The following is a 25827-nucleotide window of genomic DNA, read 5'->3' on the forward strand; positions in this document are numbered from 1 at the left end:
TAAAACACATTACCTGTCTCAAAACTCAATATACCTATGGCCCACAATAATTTTTACTTTTTCTCACAAGTGGAGTTTCCATTACTGGGTATTTAAAGTCTAAAAGCCCATCATGAAATACAAATTTTGTGTATTGAAATCAATGTCTGTAACTAAATCATAATTCTCTCTACAATATAACTTTATTCTCTCTAAACTCCAGTCAGCCAAACCTCATTTGTTCTGATAAAAAGTTAAGGAAAACAAACTAATTCTCCTTTCTCTCAAATAAAATACTGTAGAAAAATCTTACTAGATACTCAGTACAGTGGTACCACGAATGATTTAGGGAGAGAATGAAGGGGGTTTTTATTAGAATATATTTAAGTGCTTCTACCAGAGAAATCAAGTATCTATTTTATCCTTGGTGGAAACCACAGGAGAACGGGGAAGCTGTACAAACAAGTTCAGAAACAATTAATGCATCTCCAGATGTAGCAATCCCATACATGCAATGCAGCAGGGCCCTGTCATTTTCAACAGCTTGAACTGGGTTTAAATAGACAACCTCAAATTGTAAATCTTTGCAACCTGTTCTGACCCTGCCTGAGATTAAGACAAAGCATTGGCTATGCAGATATGTGCAATTCTGCTTTAAAGCTAGCCCTAGGCAAGATGTAAAGCCAGCCCAATCCACAAAGCCCTTTGACCTCCTTCTTCCTAAAAACAAACACAGAAACTAAAGCTGCAACTTTGCTGGGTAAGAAAAAATCAGGCTCAATAATAAAGCAATTTTATGGCAGTCATAACCTCCCTTGCTCTCTTCTTCCCTGTAACTCTTCCATGGGGCACAGCCTATGCTTGTTTCTTTTTTCCTGTATGAGTAAACATCAGCATCACTCCCACTCCTAATTTCATCTCAGTCTGAAGTCAGTACCTAACTAATTAAAGGCAGAATAAGTGTCCTCATCCTATATTTAGCTGAAAATCTTTATGAGTCTATTTCAGACATAAAGAATATGCAACATTATCTATTCTTTTCAGCTGTGCTATTCTATCTTAACAAAAATAGCACACAGAAATATTACCTTAACTGTACATCCCCAGACAATCGACACTTGGCACCAAAAATTACTAGCATTTTATATAAAGAGGTTTGCCTTACAACAAATGCATCCTGAGCACTGGAATTCAAAACAGGTCCCGCTGGCATGGGATCTGTGGAAGGCTTGGGCAGCCTGCCCTGTTCCACTGCTCTGCTGATATAACCTGCACTGAGCAAAACAGATTATTCAAATGCCAGTCACTCAATGACATGGCCATGGCACTGCAGGAAACATTTTTAAGAACAGGAGATTCACTTCTTTTGGAAGAAAATCCAGCCCCATGTATTTTTCAAATAGGAAACCAAAAAGATATGAATTAAATCTCTATCCAGCACGTATACAAACATAAACCAATTGGGCACGAGAGACTAGGACACTGCTTGCATTCCTTCTTCAGCCAGGAGTGTTTGAACAATTGTAAAAAATACCTGTTTTGCTCTGCACATGGCATTTTTGGAGGTAGCCTTAGGAGGATGTAATGACTATAAAAAAACCTTAGAAAACAACTAAAGCCTAGTGGTGAGGGGATTCTCCTCTGTTGAAAGTGCCAAAGCAAAAGACATTTTTATGTATGGGCATACAGCCAGCTATGGCAGATCCTAACTTAGTAGCCAAAGCAAAATTACTCTATTCTCATGAGAGAGAAACTCTCATGTCCAAACTGCTCCCCATTTTCCAGACAATTAGTACTAAACTCAGAAAGATAAAAGGCATGTGTCATAGAGACAGAACACAATAAACTCCCAAGGTACAAAGCTCTCTGCAAGGTGCTTGCAGCTGCTCCCTCAGCCACTACCTCATCCTCACTTCTGCTCTGAGCACTGTCTACTAGGAATGATACATGACATTCCAACTCTGGTTCTTTACTTCTGCAAAACTGGACAACTTCCTGATTAAATTTAATTTTTGGAAGTAGCAATGCTTACAAAAAGTAAGTAGTTTCACTTACAGAGAGCCTGCAACTCTGAGAGATCCCAGAGAGCCTCATGAACTTTACATATAATACACTGAATATACCGAAGCAGACAAAGGCAGCACACTGAAGAACAAAAAAGTCAACAGAAAGAGCAAGAGTAACACACCATACTGACATAAACCCGTATTTTCCTTTCCTTTAAATTCTAGATCTCAAATGTTTCAAGTGCCTTCTGAGGGTTTGAGCCATTAGAGTGCATTTCGGTCATGTTCTGAAGCTTTGATATTAGAAATATTGCTTGAATGAAAGCTACAATTTAAGAAAAAATGATTGATGCTAGCAACAAGGATTAAAAGAAAAAATATCTGAAATCCTTGAAACATCTGACAATAATTACTACATGTAGAGCAGTAAATGAGTACATTTAAAACATAAATGTACTCATAAATGTTGAAGTAGGAGTTTTATTTTATTGTTCTCCTTAGAAACCTAATGATCCAGCTCTTTGAGAAGCAGCTGAGGGCATGAACCTTGTCCTTACAGAGGCAAGCTGAAATTTTCAGGCAGTTAAATAGGGAGAGAGGCAGTTGCTAAACCCACCAACAGCTACATGACAGATTTTGCTGTAATTCTCCTCCAAACATCACAGGTAATGAGGTAACATGCATTAGCATGTCAAAGTTGTCTCCTAAACTGAAAACTCCAGGACTGGACTCAGCATGAGCAGGTAGAAAACACCTCCTATCAAATACAACCAAATAAGTAAAGCTAATAGTGGAATACGATCAAATTATAGAAATATGGGGGAAAAAAAGTGTTGAAATCAGAAAAAAAAAAAAAAAAAGCCCAAAATGCTGGTCCTGTAGTAATTTAAACAACTAAATATTATACTTTTAAACTTTACTTTAGAAAACCACCAACCACCATGGTAACCAGTATTAAATGGATTATACCCTCGATCGGGAAAAGACAGTTTCTCAATAGAACAAGGGGGTTTTTATTAAATTTCCAGCAACAAGAATTCCTTTTTGTCTATTTGGTTTTGGGATTTGTGTGCGTGTCTCTGATAAAGGAAGTTCAAATCAAGTGAATGTATTATATGATTGCTGCCAATTCTTCCCTTACTGGAAAGCAGGAAGAAAAGCTCTGTGTGGAAATAATGGGGAAAAGATTCACTCTGCTATCTGCAAATAAAGCTGCAGTGATATCAATAGAATGGTGAATTTGACTCATAACCCAGTATATTTTTACCTGCCTTTCCATCTGGTAAGGGGAATTGTACCATTCTGTGTAGGGAAATTATACAGAAGAGTACAGCTGGATATTTCAAAATCTTATTCTTATGTACAGCAGACTATCAATAAGTGCTTATTTTTTATGCACAGATCCTTACGTTATTAAATACCTATTTAAAGCTTACATACAGGAAAGATTTTTACCAAATAAATACTATATATTTTTATAAATACAATAGTATTTCTTCCACTTTTGCAGAAGAGGTATGTCTAAGAAATTAATGGTGTGGACATTTACTAGAACTAAAATGCGCAATACGTTTTATAATCTTGAATTTATTCTTCTTACAACTGTATAAAATATACCATGAATTGTGGGATTCAAAATTATACTTTTCCCCCAGTATTTTCCTTCCAAATTGTTCTTCATTACAGAGGTTTTGAAGCCAAATTTTAGTCCAGTTCTTATATGGTGGTGACAAAAGCTACAGACACATCGCCAAGTGAAGGGTTTCATTTGCAAGAGGCTCAGAGGTACTGACACTTTTCAAAGACATTATTTAATTACTCACTTGACCCCATAATTTTCATCTTTTTCTTCCTTGCATCCAGCAAAATTTCTCTCATTTAATATCAAATTTTGAACTTTGAAACATCTCTTTAGCATATTCTGCACATTCCCACCAGCCTATTCCCTGAAAAGTTCCCTGTATATAATCCTACATACAGATACACAAAAACATACAGAATTTTGAAAACCTCTGTCAACAGAATTCTATGAGAAAATAAAATCAGCAGCTAGTAAATCAAATGTTAGAGAAAATTAAATATAAAAACTGCCTTGAAGCAATAGTTTTCCTTTAAAATATGGTTTAAGTCATCATGATTTTCCTGTTACTACCAACAGCATATTTTATTTTCAAAAAATTAAGGAGAAAACAAGAATCCAAGTATTTTTATTTTTTTCTGGTTTTAATGTTTACAGTCTAGTTACTTAGAATAATCAAAGCATTCCAATAATTTTGTAATTAGGAGATTACTAAAGCTTTTTACCTACTTAGCAGAAACACAAATATTAAGATTTGAAAAATATGTGATCATGTGTCATTAAAGAAGCTTTGTAAAAAAGAATGCAAATGCATGCTCCAGGATGCTTAACAACAGTAATTTGGATTTCAAATGGCACTATGCTTCATGTCGTCCAACAGCACAATGTAGAAATTAATACAACTGAGAGATGGCTATGCTGTAAAATATATAAATAAATAAATAATAAAATAAATAAGATCTTCCATAAAAACACAGAGTTGATAAGGTAGGAAAGGAAAAAAAAAAAAAAAAAAAAAGAAAAAGTGTTGTAAACGTTCCCTGATTTCATAAAACCTCTGCCCAGAAGGCATGGTGTGTACATAACATAGAGCCCTGCAGCTATGACTTCTTAATCAATAGGATTCTTGACAGAAATATAAATCTAACTTTCTCACTGAACAGCCAGAGTTTAGAATTTTCACTGAAATCCTTATTTTAACAAACCACAAGGTTGTAAGTTTGCTGCTGAGATTGCTCAGCAGCCTAATTAGTCAGTAGGAAACAAAATCCAAAATATCCATCCAGAGCAATGGGGACAGTACTCCCACTTGGAATCAAGTTTCAGATATTTTATACAGAATATAGTAAAGTAATAAATACAAGGAAAGCCTTGAGCTGATTTAAATTTCTCCTTATCTTCTAGATGACTGCATATCTATCTTATGATACATTCAAGAGAGGTTGTCAGTGTACAAATGATTTTTAAAGAGAAACAGTTTTCTATTTTTAAGCATAATACAAAATAGATCAAGTTCATATTCTTTATATGAAGTTTAGAATGAGTATGGGACTGCATTCAGTGACTCATTAGCAATGTTTTATAAATTTTCTTTTTTTATGTTACTCATCTCCTGATGTTCTAAGGGAAATAGTTAAAAAACATTTGATTGAAACTTCCATACATTAATGGATCACTCTCTTCAACCAACCATCAGAGTAAAATGACAAATTCTAAATGTATCACTTCATGATGTCCTCCAACCCAAAATCTGTGATTATTTGCTTGAATGGCTATGAACCCAACAGATGTGACTCTCACAATCTGAAATATCATCACAGCCAAAAAAAAAAAAAAAAAAAAAAACAAAAATTGAAAATGGCTGCAGATTTTATTTCATCCAAATAAACCTCCTAACGCTAAAAATATCAAGTGTTTTAACACCACAGCTTGCCCTGGAAAATCCTTTGGTTTGAGTCTAGAAGTGGAATGTATTACATGTGACTAAAAAAAGGATTTTCAATCTTAAATTGCAATTTTAAGTTTAATCTTGAAAAGTCAAAATTCAAATTTCTGTTTCATCTGTGTTGTAGAATTGCTCTAACTTCTGACCAGGAAAGTCCACAACCAGGAAAACATTTCCTCTTCTGTTTCAGTAAATGGGATAAAATAACCTTTTGGGATAGACAAACTCAGGACAGCAGAGCAATACAGCTGAGCAGTACAACCAAATATCTGAGACAGAAATTCCAAATCAGTGGAAAAAATAGTGATGGAACAGACACAGGACAAAGGACAACAACCACACAGGTACATGAAAGATGGGCTGGGTGAAGGCCTGCAAAGAGTGCCTGGTAGTCAGTAAAGAATTGGCATTTTGAGCATAGAAACTGTTTTCTGTGGTTCAAGTGTTACCAAGGACAGAGGAGAAATTGTTGGGTTTTTTTCTACCTGTATTTTGTCTAGTTAGAATGGTATCAATACAAGTCCGTAGCTGGTAATCAGATCACTCATTAACACCTAGAACTGATTAATTGTATGGGAATGAAAAGAGGGAAAGAAGATTTCTCAGTGAAGACTTAATTCAGCGTTTAAAGATATTATCATTCCAGCTTTTGCCATGATGAAATTTCATCGCTTAGTGCTAATCTTGATTTCCCTCTCATCCTGAGAGTCTCCAGTTAGCAGGACACAAAGTCCCAGAGGGAGCAGGGGAACAGCAGAGCTGCCAGCACAGCTCTTTCTCACGGATATACACAGACCCTCTGCACCAGAAATTTTTGTTTCTTTACGATTTATCAAGCAAAGTGTTAGGGGTAGGATCCATGCCAGTTCATTGAGTGTCTCAAAGACAAATTCCCAAATCCGGTGTAAGGGGATGTCCTGTGGCAGAGCAGAAGCACCTGGCACCTCTCCCTGCTGGGGAGGAGTTAGCTGGGTTCATGTGCCTTTTCCCCAGCTCCAAACAACACTGCTAACGTAAGTTTGTTGCCAGATACTACTGAAATAATTACACCTGCAAAACTAATGAGGTTCCTATTAAATAACACGGTGTAGCTGATAGAACAGACTGAAATAAAACATCTTTAAATATAAGGCTATTGACAATTAACTTCAATGTGTTATTGCTCCTGCTTGATAAGTTACTCCACTTCAGCAATTGGTTGTTCTTAGTACTCCATTTTTTATGAAGTGCAAACTCTTCCTCTAAACACAAGAAGAATTTCTTTCCAATGCAAAGAAAGAGTATTTTCCATGACAGGTCTGCACATTCCTGTGGTCCAGATTTTATGATGGGGGAAAACATCTAAAACACCTTAGTAAGGTTCCAAAACCCTAAAAATTGAATCACTGTAGATTCCCATCAAGTTAACTGACAAATGTAATGAATGTAATTACCAACTCATAAGTATTTGTTTTCCCTTATGCAAATACTTTACAAACTTGAGTGAAAGGAAGACAAATAGAGGTAATTCTCCAGTTTGTTCTTGAAAACAAAATGGATTTTTAAAAAGTCTTTAGTGTCTTCAAAACGTTACTAATATTTGTGACGTAATTCTTTAGCAGAAGTCTAATAGTGAAATTTCTTGAGAAATGTAGGGAACACTATATTCACCATGAAAACATTAGCAAGTCAATCATAAAATTCAGTACCAAAACAACGATGTGAAATAGGAAAAAAAGTGATTATTCACTAACCAAGGATTGCAATAACCTTAGGATACATTTAATTGTACTCACAGTTGACACTGGTCTCCTTTGATTCCCTTCGTTGTGCAGAAACATTTTCCTGTTTGCATGTGACAGATATTTGCATGTCCACTGCACGTGCAAGCTGTAAAATCAAAAAGGAAAAGTGAGAGTTCCTCACTCATATTTTACTTGATAACTAAATGAATATTAATTAATTTTAATACTTCATCCCAAATATATTTCCTACATCCTATTGAAATATGTATCTATTACTTCTTCAAATATAATCTTTTTCAGAAAAATTCACTAGCATATCACTTAATTTATTTTCTGCAGAGTTAAAAACTATTTGTTTGTCATTAGAGGCTCTCCTCCACACCTTAAGTAATGGCAGTTTGAGAAAAGCCATTAAAATTATTTCAATGTGCAATATAGAAAACTATTCATAATTCCTCTTTGCTGTACAGGGTGAAATCCTGACCAATGACAAAAGCAATAACAAAATCCATTAAGTTTGAAATGTCTAATTAAAGTATTATTGCAGATGTTTGGTAACAGATCTAATATAATTGGAATTCTTGCTTTTGACAAAAGCAAACAAAATGAAATCTCTGAAACCATTTGAATAAAGGCAGAGTAAACACTACAGGTATAGTCCACAAGAAGAATTTTCTAGAAGCAGGAAACAGGCCACTTTTAAAGCTCCTGATATCTGAGCTGAAGGAGAATCACAGGAACATCATCATCACTCCACTTTAAGGCCAAAGTAATTCTCTTCAGAGTGGTCTGCTCACTGTTACTCTTGCTTCCTGATAGATTCTCATCTCAAAAACACCTTCCTATTCCCAGCTCTTGAGCTCTCTTCTTCCTTTTCCTTCCCATGTTTATTTGAATTACTATCTTGTTTAGGCAGCCATTTTTCATTCCTAACCAAGTGCACAGGATTTATTATTCTCTCCCTGGTAAATGTGTCAGTACATCCCCCCATCAATGGAGTGACTCCCTGCTAATATTCACATCACACTCAAAGACTTTCTCTAATCCAAAGGAACTTTGAACCTACCATGATGTTCATATTATGCTTTCACTGAAGTTTTAATTATGACTAAGATAAAGGATTTAATATATGAGGTCCTGTTTGGGAACAGATATGGTACCAAGTGGTGACCTGTATAAGATAAAAGTTTATTTTCCACTTTATAATCTCATATTGAATTCCGATCACAGACTGAGTTTTAAACTTCCCTTATACTGATAAGGAGTAGCACACAATAAATCCTTCTTTGACCGTGTCCCATCCTACACACACTCTCACCTCTCTGGCACAGCCTAAGACAAATAGAGAAAAAGGTACTAGACAATGTAAAAACCTAATAAAATGTAAGACATTATTGAAATAGTATGTCCATTTCAGGACTTCGATGGTTTATTCAGCTTTTAGAGCTCATTAAATAGCCAGCTGAACTCATGGAAGAATTCTTACTATGGAGGTGCCAGGCATTCAATCTGTCTGCAAGAAGCACCAGAAATTTCTGTGCAGCACATAGTCATGTGTGATGTTTTTTCTCTGTTTCATAACACAACATTTCTGAGAAATACCTACAGTTACTACAAAATCCTGCATTTTGTAATTCTGCTATCCTCTCGACACTCAACAATAAATGTTCATTGAAGTGCTACCACTGCATTATCAGTTATGTTTTCCCAAATCCATTCATATTTTCCACTCTGCATTTATGGAATCATTATTTAGGCACTTTAAGCTGGAAAAGCCTCTTTGCAAAAGTTAATTTTAATATTGCAAATCTTTGCAATGCTTTCAGTGAAAAATACAGGAATATATTCTTAACAGCTTATTCTGCTTATAGTTAAGTGCTCTTAACAGTGATGCTTCATTACAAGACAGCACAGAAGTTTTAAAGGAGCTAAAAGGGTGAATTCTGAAGCACATGCCACAAGCTGTCAGTATTTTGACAAATATAAAAGGTATTGCCAACTAATCTTAATTAATTGCTCCCACAATTACTGCTCACTTAATAGGAAGTAGATCACAAATGTGAAAGTGGAAAACATAAATGATTATATGGTACCAGCACTTCAATGAACATTTATTACTCTCATACAGCAAGTTCCTATTAATCTCACTGTTCCTGGAAAATACCAGGGAAAAAGACAACACCGTTGCATTTACACTTTTTGAATCTCATCTAGAAAAAAATCTGTTTCAAAGCAATGGAAGCGTATTTTAATATGCTTTTTGTATGCAGTTAATTAGCTCAGGCTTGCAAGTGCTAGATGAAAAATGGATTCCTGCCAATCTGTGGATCTCTACGTGGGGTGTAACCCAAGATAATTCATTTAAGCCATCATTGCTGTTACTGAAGCAAATGTGAGTGTATGTGATCAAAGAAATGCAAAAGCAGAAGCAGGACAATATTTGGAAGAAGACTGACATTCTTCCATTACCCCAATATTTCCATACTCCTCTATACATATTTTCTTTAAAGTTCTCTATTTGTTTCTCTCTGCTTAACCACTCTCAGTGAATGGTTTCTCTTGGGATAATAATGCAGTCAACAGTTAAAACAGCAGCTAGGGTAGGATCTTTCCCAGCCTAATGCTACTAGAAATAGACCAAATCTTGGAATCAGTTTTAAAATCGTATTTTGTACCAATCATTGTCAGCCGGCAGAAATCAGGAAAAGAGATTCAATTTATGTTTTCCGTAGATTTTGAGGCCAACACTTCAGGTCGTTCACTGAAAGAGTTGTCAAGAACTGGAAGAGGCTGCCCAGGGAAGTGGTGAATTCACTGTTCTGGAGGGATTTCAAGGTGTGTGGATGTGGCACCTGGGCATGGGGGTCAGTGATGGGCCTGGCAGTGCTGGGGTAATGGCTGGACTGGCTGAGCTTAGAGGTTTTCCCCAAACTAAATGGTTCCATGGTTCTGTGTGCTCTGTGCTGCACCCTAAGGCAGAAACAGAGTTCAGCCCAACTTCAGATCTTCCCACACTACTTTGTGCAGTCATCTCCATCCTGGGTTTATATCACGCACACCTGCTTTTGTTTAAACAGTTGCTTTAAATATTTAATTACCATGATTCTTACCAATAATTAAATATTTAAAATAAATAATCTATGGCTCACAATGAAAACCTGCTTAAAAGATAGAATTTAACCTTTTGTTTTATTTTATGTATTAAGTGAAATGATGACACTAGAGCTTTAAAAACAAGAAAAAAACTCAGCCTTGCAACATCTACTCTATTTTAGGAAAACAGCAGCTCAAAATACTCTTTTGTGCAACATGCAGATTTTAAGTGGAACAGAAAGATTATATGAAAACAATATAATCCAGTAGAGCAAATCCGTGCTGCAAAATCACAACCCTATAGAATTTATTAAATAATAAATCCACAGTATGATTGATTCCAAGTTGCCAGCTCAGCGTATAAATGTTCTTGCTGATGCTGACAACAAAAGAATACCCATCACCATTTCCATGCAGTGTGCATTTTAAACAATTGAATTTTAAACCACCTATTGCTTAGCCCCATCTCCAACATACAGCTGCAAGAGCACTTTTCTCTCAAATGGAGCTCACTACAGATGGTGATTTAAGTAAATATGTTTGCCTACATGAAAGGTTGCTAAACCAGAGCTGCACGTGGATAATTACTATAAGACACCCTGCTCATGTTTTTTAAAAGGAAAGCTATGATAATGCCATTAAATATTGAGGTGTGCTACTTCGTTGATTTTTGCTAAAATTCAAGGCATAAGTTAAATCAAAAGAAAAGGAGTGTTTCTTTTAGACTAGGTTAAGTAAGAAATAGCAAGTATAAACTTCTATTAGATCCAACATTTCGATGCTCAGTTTCCCTGTAAATATTCACCTGTATAATCCATTAGTTATCTCATATGACAACTGCCCCACAGAGAATATTTTCTACATTAGAAATATTGCAAAACTGTCTAATCACTTAATCCTCTAGAAATGTGTATTTAGTTAGAAGCCCCTAATACCCTTTTCACATTCAACAATTGCTTCTATAGGAAATAGATCCTTTGAGACAATGTAAAAGCCAAAAGATGTGCCCAATAACACTTCTGCAATACCATTAATTGAATAGTATTAAAATTAATTGATTCCAAGAACTTCTGTGAAGCAATGACCAATAAAAACAGGAGTACAAATAAAAAAACGTAAAAGATGCTATTAGAACATACTGCTGTACATGCAGAAACTGAACTGTCATTTTACAGTGACATGATTAGCCTCCAAAATAAATCAGTCTTAACAGAACAATTAACACACATATAACTAATTTTATTTTCCTCTTTCTTGTTTTACCTTGTGATTTATCTTTCTTTGGTCTCAATTTAATTTATTTTGTATAGTAGTTAGCCTAAGAGCACAGAAAAGAATAAACATAGGTGTACTAACACGGCGCTAAGGACTGTGAGACAGAGAGAAAAGGTAAACAGAACAGGTGAATACTTTGTATTTCTGTCACTCAGATATGGAACCTAAAGTCATAGTAAAACACGGACAATTTCCCTCAACCTTGAACTAACACTGCTGAGATCATATGACCACTGATAAGGCAATTACTTTTTCCTGAAAAGCAACAGTCAAGCAAAATGGAAATCACAGGTGTCCTCTCCTTAGCTTTTGGGACTAAACATACATTCCAGAAGTGGGATATTTATCCTAATAAACCCAGAAACAACAAGCAGAGTGATTATCTGTGACAGAAATCAAAATTTAGTTTGGTTGAACTTAAAGACAACTTCATCAATTAAAGGCTTGTATTTGTTCTTTAGCCATTTTTGCTCTGGTGAAATAGCTTCAGAGTGTTTGCATTTCATTATTCCTTCTGTTCAAAGCATTCATCTTGAAAAGTGAACGGATTTCTTTTATTTATTTGTAATAAATACCTCTCAAGCAATCACAGTAAAGCTGTCTTTAATCATCACCAACTAACTGTATAAAGACAGCTTGGAAAACCATAATTTTGTTTTATACAAGTAGATAATGAAAATGCAACACACAAGATTAACGCTGAAAGACAGGATCTTTTTCCTGGTTAGGAACTGAGCAGAATCTTAAACAATTAACAAGAGTAATGCTGTGCCTGAATCTCTCATGCCAATACTGAGCCTCTGTACAGAATTTTTATTGCTTGCTGTTGGAATAACATGCATTTTCTACCAAAAAACATGCTGAACCACAACATTGCCACATGAACTCATGAAATAGAGCAGCAGCAATTTCATGTTTTCCATGTTAATCTGTTCAAAAAACTGAAACTTTTACACTAGCTTTGAACATAGAAAACTGAAAAGTTCCAAGTGAAATGATTAAGAATACTTTATTCAGATTTAAGTTTAACATCTCATACTTATCAATTTCCTTTTCATTCCTTCCACTTATTCATTTCATTTCCAAACATAATATTAATATTGGTTACCAAACGCTAAATAGCCTACAAATTTTAAACTGGGTGAACCTGTAGATTTGAAGAGTTCAACTCAAAACTGAATTCTATATGTGATGTATGGGGCAGTTTTTTTACATATCCAAGCATTTAAAGAGACCTTTCACAGGATTCAAAATATTATTACTTAAATTACTCCTAGTTTTCTGAGCCATGAAGAGATTTCTCACATGAAAACACAAGAGAAAACTACAATTACTTTAAAAAGTAGTAATTTGAGATCTGACAGACAAACTTTTATTTCCTTTAGTAAAAACTGAAACAGTGAGTCTTAATAGTTATTTTCAATGCAAAAACAAAGTGAAGATTTTGGATGCCTTCATGTTCTAATGTCAGTACTGAGATGTTTTTATGACTTTTTCAGGAAATAAAAGGCCTAGTACCTATTATTATTAATATTATTGTTGTTGTTGTTGTTATGTGTTTTTAAATTTCCTTAAGACAGCAGCTTCTTTACTATTTTGGAAATTTTGGTCAAAAACTTCCTTTCATCGAAGGGCTGTTATTTTTCCCCTCATTCTCTCTAAAGAGAACCCATTGTAAACTATAAGAAAAAAAAATAAAGAAAAAATGTTGTTATAAGGCAGTATGAAATACAAAACTATTTAAAAGCCTTCAAAAGTTATTCACAGCAGCCTTAAAGGCAAGAAAAAAAAATCCAATCTAAGGTGAAAAACATCTGAAGTCAACAACTGGTGATTGCAACTATTTGTGTGTATTTGGTCATTCGGAATAAAAGCCCAAAGAAAAGAAATTACTGACACAATTTATCAGGCAAAAATGCCATGAAATTTAAAGAAGTCAGCAAATTATTTCCCTCCATTAGCCATTAGGAGGTACAAAATATGACTGATTTTTAATGTATTCCATTGCAAAGGAGGCTTTTCCTTCCCTTAAATAACTAACGTGGCATTATAATGCATTTCATTTAGCACTCAGGAAATGAAGACAGAATCAACTGCAATCAAACTGAAATGAAATTACAAGTTTCTTTGGGGATCTTCACTTGGTCAGTTGAGGAATGAGCTGCACAATGCCTCAAAATCTATTTTCTCACCAGCTGGAGGGGGGCTCCCGAGCCCCCTTAGGGAAAGGGGTGACCACTTCAATCCAAAACACACATAGAAGAGGAGACACAGAAATTAGAAACAAGCAAAATTCCTGCTTTTTCTGTTGCATTTGGGATGAGAAGACCGGCTTTAGTCAAAGGTTTATTTGAGGATCAACTAACAGTGATTTAAGAAAATGTCATCTTCAGCTTGCAGCTGGCTGCCCTCAGTGCCTCCTGAGCCAGACACTGCATCTGTGTGAGCTTCTGACATCTCCTTCAATGCAGGGTAAAATATGTTTGTTTATCAGGGCCTGACAAAATCAGTACATTTCTAGACAGCTGAAAGTTTCTAAATCATGCCCTGCCTATCTCCTCTAGGAACATCATTTGGAAACCAATGGATTTACACGTTTCATTAGAAAGGTGAACGTACTGATAATAAAGCTCAGACAAGAGAAATAAATTTTATAAGTATTCCTTACCACATAAAATAAATTTATAGCATGTAAACCTGAAAAAAACCACAAAAATAAGAATGCAGAGCAACTCGTTTGTTGTTGTCAGAAACTGTGTTGCACAAGAGCATGCAGGAGGGCTTGATCACCAACATCAGTGACAGCAAGAGAACTGCCCTTAATCATTGCAAGTAGATTAGATAAGCACAGAGATAAAGGAATATAATATAAATCAAACTGCTGTATCTCTTCAATATCTGTAAAAGCTATAAGTGGTGATTAATTAAAGGATGCCTGAATTCTAAGTTCTCAGGATAAGATGCTGAACAAGCACAAAATGCTTGCTTCTTACACAAATTAAGATAGCACATTTTGTTTGTATTCTTTTACTATTTCAGGTATTTTTGTTGCATTGTAGACCTCTGAAACAGTTTAAATTAAGTTTTTTTCATTTTTCTTTTTAAAAAAGCTGCCTTGTTCCCACTCTACTAAATTAGAATCAGCTTTGCTGGATGGAGAAGTTACACTTATGCAAAGCAGCCTAGTGCAGCCATCAGGCTTAAAGAACAAAACTGTAGTTGATAAAACTGGTTACTAGGGATTTAACTACACAATTCCACTGTGATGGTTCAGGATGGAAAGAAAACTGTCTTAGGCAAGAAAAATAGTCAGTGGTTCTCCACAATCAACCATTCCAACAGCAATCCTAAGGTGATGCTTGAACCAGTGCTTTGCCATGCTGAGAGTTCCTAAAATCACACCATTCTGCAATGAGCACACACTCCCTGGTTCAGGAAGCAAAATCAAATCTAGAGAATCAAGAGGTAGCTTAAAACAGTTGTACTTGACAGGAAGTTCATAAAAAAACTTCTGTATGCAGTCAAGGAAAAAACATCAAGAATGTTAAACATGTTGAACAGGCATCCCGTCAAAACCTTACAAAATCTCATGGCCACTGAAATAATCTCTCCCTGGGGGTTAATCATGTTACATTCAACAGTTTCTTCTTCTTTCTCTCATCAAATTATGAACATCTAAATGTCTATTGATACTTGACAATGATGCTTTCCTTGAAGTGTAACTCCAGGTCCTTCACTGAAGATTATCCTAAGTAGGTTATGGAATACAAATATGTCTATAAAAAGTTTCCTAATTTTAGGGTTTTTGTTTGAACTTACAATTAATTGTGCTAGAAATCATACTTTATAATAAAGTTCTATTCTATAAAAAAATCAAAAAGAAAATTATATGTGTACACAAGAATTAACAGTATATTGAGAAGTTTGCTTAGCACATTTTGCTTGGCAGTCAAAAAAACTGGAACAATAATTTTAAAGATGTCTTTTTTTCAAGTTCCTCGACTAAGTTTCTTCTATGGCAATCTACTTCTAGTTTAGTAGTGCAGGACTAATTTTGAATACATTCTGATTGAAGTGAGCCTAATTTAAATTCATAACTAAGCCCAAGCACAGGCTTCACTCAGTAGTCAGACTATCTTGGACACTGTTCAATAAACAGCATTCATTATGGGAAGGAAAATAAATTTACAAATCACCTTTGGGGGAAAAGGTCTTCTTATAAGTGTTTATTCTGACTACTCTAACAATCACTGCAAAAAGCAACATGAGGCTTTTCTTGAATAGCTTATTGTGCTAGAATCCCTTTTCTTTGTGTTTCACATGAACCAAGAAGCCCTTTTCCTTCTATTAAAACCAAATTTTAGTTAATAGTAAGTGCTTTTATTCTATGATAAGGTATTTTATTTAAAAAACCCGATGAATTGATGTCATCTCTATTCAATACTGAAAAGTAAAAAATACATTAAGGAAAACAAAACAAAACACCACTACTACTGCAAAATGGGATTTCTTGACATTCCCCTCATTTGTCAAAACCTTCAGATATTTTGTTTGTACAGCATAAACAAAATTGTTATCTGCTGAAATTTAGTGAGATTTTCTTTATCTTAATAATCTTAAATTTCAGCTTCTTAGCACAGAGTTTTGCTGTGAACTTGTGACACACTGTTTCTTATAAACCAAGGTACAAGCAAACAAGTTTTTTTTTTTCATTTACTTCTGTATTCTAGTACCTGAAGACCTGTTTACATCGTCCTGGGCTCTATGTGTCAATTGTCCTGGGATCTATTTCCAACTGGTTTTCTTAAGCAAATTTGTCATATTTTTCCGAAGATAATCTAATTCAAATTGATGCTTTTGTTCCTAAAAAATCAGAATGCACATTATTTCAAAGTATGTGCATAAGAGTGGGTTTTGCTGTAGGCAGCCCACCTAAGGAACGCCACAATTACTTTTAGGTAATCAAACTGAATTCTTTTTTTAAACATCTAACACTTTGATTGCCCTTTGTGCTCCACAGGAACAGAGCTCCTGAGGGTGCCTATGGCAGCTTTTCTAACAGTATTTCTTTTGGAGAAGAAAGGAAGGAAATCAGGACCAATTCCTCCACAGAGGGTCATGATGAAAACACATTATGAAGGGTGCCTCTGCTGAATAGGTAAAAATGATAGAAATAGTGCCAGAGAAAACAATTTGTAAAGTCACCCATCAGGCACCTTTAAAAGTTAGACAGAACCTAGAATCCAAGGAGACCACAGTCAATCTGCTGCCAGGATGAGTTTAACATCTTTCTCATGTCTCTCTTTCACAGACACTTGAAGTAATGGCTTGTGGCACCCTTGGCCTCTTCTCTCAAAACCCCACGTCTCTGCTGGCACTAACTCAGCAGAATAATCACATTTTCTGAACAGGAAGATTTGAACGCCACAGAAGATCATCCTTCAGGTACAACTTTGGTGTCAACACATCCCTAATAAGTTTTAGTTTTCATTCTTTTAACTAGCACAAATAAAGACAAATATTTATCTATACAACTAATCTACTGCTGGGTTAAATTTCACCCAAGTACTTCACTTAAGGTACTTTAAAGTAACTCTAAAAATTTAGTCTTTTACTGATACCAGTCTGATTTCCTTTTTTACTGTCTTGAGGCATTTCCTGTAGTTACATGCCAGCTGGGTGCCCCACGTCTAGATGTCAAAGTTTATGTGGAATGATTCAAGCAGCAGCATGTGTAGATGTATGCACGTATGTGTACAAATACAGGTGATGCACACATGGTGTATATTAGCTAAAAACATTTATATATAACATTTATATCAAAACTTTTGATAATGGTTTGAAGATGTGGTTAAGAAATCAGAGGTTTCCAGTAAAAGATTAACTACACCTTTCCAAACAGAATGATTACAAAAGCAAACATGGGGGGAGCCGCTGCCTTTGGTACTGTAAATGTCCAATGTGTGATAACAGACAAAGGAGAATATCTGTAAAGGCAATGGAAATGCTGCAGACTTGCTTAAAAAACATCACTCCAACAGCCTGTGTGGCTGGAATCTTTTACAGGATGGTCATCAGTGTCCCAGGTGCCTTTGAGGGCTGCTTAGTGAACAATCTGCACTTTTAAGACAAAATGTTCCTGCTGTGCTGGGACTCAGAGTCTCCACCTACTGCAAGAGCAACAATGGCAGCACAATTCTGGGAAAACTGAATGCTGCTTGGAGTATTATCCTGTTATTAAAGAAAATGACAATACAGCAAAATGCTTACGTTATATTATTATTATTAAATTTATTATGCATTCATTGCAGGTGTCATTAGTTACTGTAAAGAATTTTTTCCTGGCATCTCATAAATTGTGATGATAATTTTTTAAAATAGCATGCATAAAAAAAATGACAAGATGATAAGCAGCTAGAGCAATTTTTTTTAATACTGGCAACTAAGTAGATGATTAATAAGTTTGAAAATAATACTAAAAACCATCACTAAGATGAAACAAATTCTTCCAAGCAATCTCCCATGGTGTTTTCCTTTGGTACTTTATGTGCAGTCCGTGGTACACATACAACTCCAGTTTTTCTACAATTTCTATTTAAAAATTGCATATTCCCAGACATGCAGCACATAACAGAGCAAGACCCTGAAGAAAACAAAACACCAAGAGAAACCACCAAGATAGCAAGCCAGGACCTGGTCACACCTACAGTCAAAGCTGCTTTATTTCCAAAATCCAATAATATTCCATGATGAATTTCAATATTTGTGTCTTCAATCATCCTTCAAATGGGACTTGAGCAAAATTTAGAAAAATATTAATCAAAATGATTGGAATATCTGCCTTCAACATCAAGACTGAAAGGCTTCCCAGGTGTCCCAGGAATAGACAAGGCTGAGCTGTGATTCTCTCATCTGATCTTTACCAAAACACAGAATGTGCCTTACTCTGTCCAAGACAGGATTTGGTTACTTAAATATTTCTGGCACAGGCTGACATCACTGAATTAGCACTCCAAGGACTGCCCATGGATTTGCTTAGCCTGGAAACCCAAACCTGTCCCTTGCCAGAGCAGCCTATTCCTTCATGCTCAGAATTCATCTCTGTCTTCTCTCTAATTTTCTTGCACATTGAGATAATGCTTAAAAAGGATGTTGTAACTTCAGCTGCTCAGTTGGGTGGTTCTCTCTCTTCATGCTTTCTTTTCTAGACAGGGGGTTTAGATGACAAATCTTAAGTATGTGCTTAGCATCTTAGGGGTCTGGACTTACTAATTTGTGCACTACCATTTATTTTTAAGAAGGAATGCAAATCTTTTTGTACAACCTAAAATATTTCATCATTTAAGGTAAGAAATTACTTTCATTTTCTGTTATGGACACCACAGACTACCTGAAACCACTTTAATTAGTATAACAATAGATAACTAATAGACTACAGCCACAGAACTTCCTTTTTCATAAAAGATCCCTGTGATTTATTACTGATATTTGTACAGAATGCAGCAATGATTCAAATATAAAATAATTCAAACTATATATTTGTACAATGAAATGTCAGAAAGAACTGAAGGAGCACATATATCTTTAATGCAAGCCACAGCTTAGGACAACTGAACATAAAGCTCATTTTTACACCATGAATACAAACTCTAACTCTCATTCTCTGTACTGAAAAGAGACCTCAAGTGACAGAATTTAGATGAGTAACTGGTATTAGGTATGGTTATTTCAAGAAAAAGAACAATATTTATTTCTTAAATATATGACCATTGCCAAACTATTGCCCATCAGCAACCAAAATACCACTTCTGACACAAATAAACCAGTGTCTCAGCTACAGGGGGAAACCTGCATAGGATGGAAAGCTTTTCAACTCCACAGTAACTAAAATGCTACAGATTCAAAAATAAGTGGTATACAACTTAGTAACATCTTAGTAACAATAAAGACAAAAATATGGTAAATATCCACTGCCAAATGGCTATACACTGCTCCTTCTCCTGTATAATCAGAATACTTTACTTAATACCTTCCTGGTTTCTAGATCTCAAACTCCAAGACCCTACAATATTAGAACTGGAGAAAAATGTGTGGAATCAGCTAGTTCCCTACCCGTTTCCAAAGCCTGAAACCTTTGAAAATTTAAAAAGGATAGTGTAAGTGATAATGCCGATTTCACAGCATATTTAGGTAATCTTTCACAGTTTAACCAGTAGAAATTTTTCCTTGTATTCCACCTTAATCTTTCTTGTTGCAACCTAATCCCATTACTTCCTCCTCAACCAAAATGGGGGCGTGGGGGAAGGTACGTTATCACCTCCCTCTCTTTTCAGTTTCCCTTCATGTATTTGCAGCCTGTTATTATGCCTCCATCTTTTCTTTGTCCTTCTGCAAAGTCTGCCACATTTACTGAGCCTGCATCATATCTGGATGCAAAGCAAGTCTTTAGATCTGTTTTAAAGCTATTGAAATGTCAGCAATTATTGTGAGTCAAAATCCAGAAAAGTCAATTTTTTTTACCCATTCTTTAATCACAACTATTCAAAACCTTTTGAAATCTGAATTATATCTTTTTTCTATAACAACTGTTACTCATTCCATAGTAATTTGATAGCATAACACTATGCAATACCACTATAAATGTATCAGTTATCTGATGACAGTTGTAAAGCCACCGTTAGTACCAGTGTGGAAAAAAAATAATTATATTTTAACAGAATTTGCCATCCCTGGACAAAGGTCAGAACAGAATTGATCACTCAGAGGTGGACAGCCATTTCTTTCAGAACTTTCTGAATTACCTCCTTGGAGTATAAACAGAAAGTATTTAGGAAACTATTGGCACAGTAATGGAAAAAATTAGAAGTTTTCCAAGGACTGCAAGGTTTGCTATGCACATCCTCCTCCCTCCTTTCAAGATCTAAGGAACAACAAGGTCTAATGCAACTTACATATAAAAGGAAGGTTTTCTTGCAAATCATTTTAGTCTGTATCACCAACAGTCAAACTAAGAGCTCAGATTTTACCTATAAGTACATATATGATGACAGGAAAAAACGCAGTATGTGTACTGAATACATAAGCACTTTTGTCAGGACACTGGGAAGTTATTTTATGTCATGTGTGTGCCAGGGAAATGACCTGGAGCTTCTGTCCCAGAGCACACAGCGTCACCTCTCCACGGCAGAGATCAAGCACAATCCCTGTCCCCAGCTTTGACTGCTCTCCAATTCAAAACCAAACTATGCCCCTGTAACTATAGCAACCTGATCCACAAAGAACATCACAGCATTACAGATGTACTTTCACAGTTACAGTCATCATTTGGTCATGTCTTCAAAAAGTTTTCAACCTGCATCCTCAAATTACTCAGGAGCTCCAAGGGAAAAATGCACCCTGTGCTCAGGCAGCCATGGAAACAAAGGCTGAGTCTTGGTGGAAAAGGAAAGTTGGTGGGGTCCAGCCAGAAACTCGGGTGGCAGCACAAAGTGACTCAAGATGCAACTAAAAAGATAACTGGCTTGGGTATTTTTTTAGTTTCTTGTGATTCTTTTGTCAGTTGATAGGTTTTTTCATATAGTTTCCTGTCTTATTTTCTCTTTATTTCAGTCAGACTTAAGCTCAGCTTCTAACTGGGTTGCCCTTTCTTCAATTCATATTTTTCTCTGTATGTTTCTATTTTAATTACGGGTTTAATTTCCAGCCATCTTTAATTGTTTTTCTGTATTATTGATAACACGAACAGAATGAAGGAGAAATGAAACAGAACCATTATTTTCTTTCTTTATGTTTGCACTGTGCCTGATCCCAGCTATTGTTCCAAAATCCTCTTAGATCCCAGTAACACTGATTTGACTTAGCTATGGATCACTGCTATTTTTTCCTGTAGAAAGCCCTGGCCCACAATTTGGGCACCTCTATCACAGCACTCATGATACTGTAGAAAATCTAACAATTCACAACAACTACATCCTTCAAAATATCCTAAGGATGTAAACATATTTATTATGGGCTCTATACTAGAAAAATACAACATACCGTAGCAGATAAAGCATTGAAATAATTATCATTTTTATTTTTTAAAGCATTCTCTAGTCAAAATAGCTCCTGCTAAAATCATGTCTACCAATAAAAAATTGCATTCTTACAGACTAGGTTTGAAAAAACAAGTTATAAAATTTATAATTTTACTGGTCTTATAAATTGATTTCAGCCATTATTGCACCACGCATATTTCACTAAAGGTGATGGAATGCTTATTTGGTTGATAGCTAATGCATCCCTGAAGAATAAAAGCTGTATGAATACATCATTTTCCCATAAAGGTGATACAGACAGCAAAAGAACATTTTGTCAGCTTCAGGAGAAAAACTGAACTATTAAGAATTATTTAAAGCATCATAAAGCCTCAGCAAAATGTTCAATTGTCAATAAGGGTAGACATTAATCTTTCTATCCCCTTGAACACAAGTTTTACATATCGTGCTTGAGTTTACCAGATGTGAATCTTTATGCATTGCCTACTGCACATCAGAATGCTAAGGAACCAACAAACCCTTTAAATGAAGAAATATTCCTTGAGAAGCAAAGGTCTGGTTAAAGAAACATCAGTAATGGAGAAGAAAAAGTCATGGACAAAACTTTCCATCACCCTTCTAGATTGAAAGCCAACCTCATTGAGTTTTCATACTGAATGTGTTCCTCCTTCCACCATTCAGTTTTAAGGGAAGGAGTTTCTGTTGACTTTAAAACCACCCACACAAGTGAAAAAGCAGCCCTACAGCAATATACAAAAACCATCTGGAGTATTTGACTTCATTCTCTCCTTCATTTCAAGGAGAATCCTTCAGAGCAGCAGTTTAAAAACTAAACTTTGAATAGGTGTGGGTGCCTTATCCTCAGCATACCAGGCCTTTTTGTTTCAACTATACATAAGTAAGACCTTTTGGTCTGTTAAATGTGGAATTTCTCCACTAGCATCACGTATTTATATCAATCAGTGTTGCCAGACATTATGGCAGATACTGAACTTTGTTTATTATAAGTACTTTCTCACTGCCTCTAACAGGATTTAAGGACATCTCTCTGAAATAATTCGAGGTATTGCTCCAATAAGGGAGTTTCTTCCTCCTCCTGAGAGAGCAACAACTGCAAAATGACGACTCTGAATGGATTTCTTTTTAAATATATTAATCTGATTTTGCATCTTTAGTTTAGCTGATCAGCTCACCTGTACTATAAAATAAACTTTTAACCTTTAAAGGAAAATTAAAAAAAAAAAAATTAAATCACATTACGTAAAATGTTATTTTAATATTTTGGGTTTCCCTCCCAGTAGAAGAACTTACCTGTACACTGTCCTCCGTTTGTGGGATCCCCATAATATCCTGGCATGCAGGTCTCACACTGCTTTCCTGTTGTTAGGTTTTTGCACTGATCACAGACATTGCTGTTAATGCAGGTGCTGTGCCCATTACACTGGCAAGCTGGAAGACAACATTTTAAAAGCTTCATTACTAAATTGCTCTTTGGAAGAAAAAATCATCTCTATGTGATTACAAAATTGTGGTAAAATGTGATTCTGAGGAGTTTAGTCCTGGCTAATAACCAGTATAAATATATCTGCATTTAGACCTAGAACCTCCTCAAACAGTATTGTAATACAACATGAATCCACACAAAATCTCACTGTGGTGTGACAAGTGAGTTTTAAGGTGGGTTTTATGAGAAGAGGGGCTGTGGGATTGTCATTGGAGTGATTGAGTTCATCCTTCCAGCTTTAAAATGCTGTCCAGGCATATTTCAGAAATACTTGGAGAGGCAGTGAGTCACTAACTGAGCCTCTATGAAAAGCCCAAGACCTACATGCAAATGTGAAGCATTTGAAAGCCTGCTGTGATAGAGAACATGAACTCACAGATAAATGTACCTACTGGAGAGACACAACATCCAAAATAAATGAACTAAATATTATCTATTTTTAATTGTCATGATAATTGACATACAAAGTAATTTTAAGACATCAGGACCACATCAAACAGCTCCAGTCCCTCCTCACTACAGTCAATTTTGGTGAGAGCAAAAAAAAATTGATTCCTATTGACATAATTTTTTCACACCTGACCTTGAAAGCATAAAATTGCTTTTTGTCAAATAACATCATTATAAACCAGCAGAGCTCCACTCCAGAGCTTCCCATTTTGGGGAAACTCAAAAAGCACTGATCACTCCTGCAGCAAAATCACAATGTGAATCCTGCCAAAATCATTGATCCTGCTGCCAGGTTTTGAAGGATGACCTCTCTATAGAGTGGAGCTTCAGAGCTCATGGTGCCCAGCAGATTAGTAATCTGCCAATTATAGCAACTTCTCAAATGTCAAATTGTGTCAGCCATGTCAATTCCTCAGTGCCAACGTGGGTGGAAGACTTGGAAGAGGACAGCTATCACAGAAAGATTGTATTTTTTTTTTAATTTGGATTTTTAATTTAAATGTCACAGTGATTGGTGTCCTGGCTAGGGGAAAAAAGGGATTCTCACTGCATGATTTAAAAGTTTTTAGAGCCATTTTATAATTTAGTAACTTAATATATTTATAGGAATTGACGGACTTGGCTCATAAACTATTAAAACTTCCCAAGTTGACAATCTCTTCTTTCTTCTGTAACTATGCCTAGAGAATCTTCCAAACAAGCATTAAACGTTTCTGTACCATTAGGTTTTCTCACTATCTTGAGTAAATCTCTGAAAATCACAAGCCTTATTCTTCCCAAGGATACTTGATTTTTAGACATCTTTGTGGTGCCTCCCTCCTTTGCAGTTTGTTGCCATCCTCAGGAAAAGCTACACAAAAGTACCACAACTTGCAGCTCCATTCTGGGGTTTGTGTACATGTTTTACACATTAAACTACTTAAAGCAAATGTAAAAAAAAAATACAGCCCAATAAGCCAAAAATAAAAACAGAAAGTACATTAAAGAGGTGTTCTATTTAAGACTGTATCATAGTGTAGGACAAATGCTTAATATTAATATTCTTTAACTAGCGGACCATTGATTTATACATTTTCTATTCTTGCTAATGCTTAGCTTTGTATTTCTTAATTTTTGTGTTATACAGGGTGATGAAAGCAACCTTAATTGTAAATTTTAGTTTTCTGCAAGTTATAATATTATCTGGTCATATATGACAGTTCTGAATTCTTACATTTTTTTGAGTCAAAGCAAATGGAAGAGATTTTGAAACAGATTCAAAAAAATTTATACACAAAAAGAACTACTGCAATCCACAAGTGAATGACACACCATAGAAAAATTACATTATATGATTGCTGATTTCCCATCTCATTGAAAAGCATTAAAAGTGGAAGTTCAATCAATTTCAAAGCTGCTTCAGTGCAATCGAACTGGAGACATCAGTATTAAATAATTTAAATAGTCATTAAAATAATGAGACACAGTAATGACCATTAAGTAAGAATTAGGAGGTAAATTTGTAAAAGTTCTTTTTTTCTTAAGTCCTTTTAATGTACATCACTGGCAGCAACAAAGGCATTTACCTCACACACAAAAATGTTCTTCAGCTGAATCCTCAGTGAGGCTGCCCTGGAGAGAAGCAATTTTATGTCTAATTTGCTTTTGACCTCTGTGTTGAAAAAGCTGATGAAGCTGACAATTGTTGGTAATTATAGTTTTAAGAAAATAGTTAAAACTAGGAAAATCTATGAAAAGGGTGTCTTCATTACAATCTGGATCTAGTGCAAAGATACTTCATCTCATTTTTAAAAAACTAGTTAGAATCTACTCACACTCCTTTTCAGAGGAGAAATTTAGACTTTAAAGAAAAACTTGGGTTTGCATTCTACGTAAACGTTTCTTCTCATGAGATGAATGTCAAAGCTATTTTTCTTTTCTTTATATATATATATGTTATTTGCAATTTTATTTATAACAATAGTTCAGTTAAACCAAGAATCTGATGAAAATACAATTGTACTCTTATTAAATTAATACTATGACAGCTTATTTGTAGCCTATTGATATCGAAGTGACCAGTCACAAAAATAAACATTTTCTATACTGCCTGATGAATACTAATCCTGAAGTTTTCAACAAACAGAAAATGAGAAGGAATTTAAAAATTTTATCAGCAGCACAATTGCCCAGAGGCACTATTAGGAGGATGGATATGGACTAAAGGAAAAATACGTGTATGCCTGAATGAACATG

The 25827-nt window shown here is 35.3% G+C and overlaps 1 protein-coding gene across 3 annotated transcripts in view; it reads right to left on the minus strand.

Moving 5' to 3' along the window:
* ATRNL1 (attractin like 1) overlaps positions 1-25827 on the minus strand; it is a 425861-nt gene that overhangs the window by 287832 nt on the left and 112202 nt on the right. For all 3 annotated transcript variants that reach the window (XM_063405246.1, XM_063405245.1, XM_063405247.1), the window contains exons 19-20: positions 22950-23087; positions 7285-7378 (exon numbers count right to left, since the gene is read on the minus strand). In XM_063405246.1, coding sequence (XP_063261316.1) covers positions 7285-7378; positions 22950-23087 — 232 coding nt within the window. The remainder of the gene's footprint in view (positions 1-7284; positions 7379-22949; positions 23088-25827) is intronic.

This window comes from Prinia subflava, chromosome 9 (genome assembly GCF_021018805.1).
Source record: "Prinia subflava isolate CZ2003 ecotype Zambia chromosome 9, Cam_Psub_1.2, whole genome shotgun sequence".
NCBI lineage: Eukaryota > Metazoa > Chordata > Aves > Passeriformes > Cisticolidae > Prinia > Prinia subflava.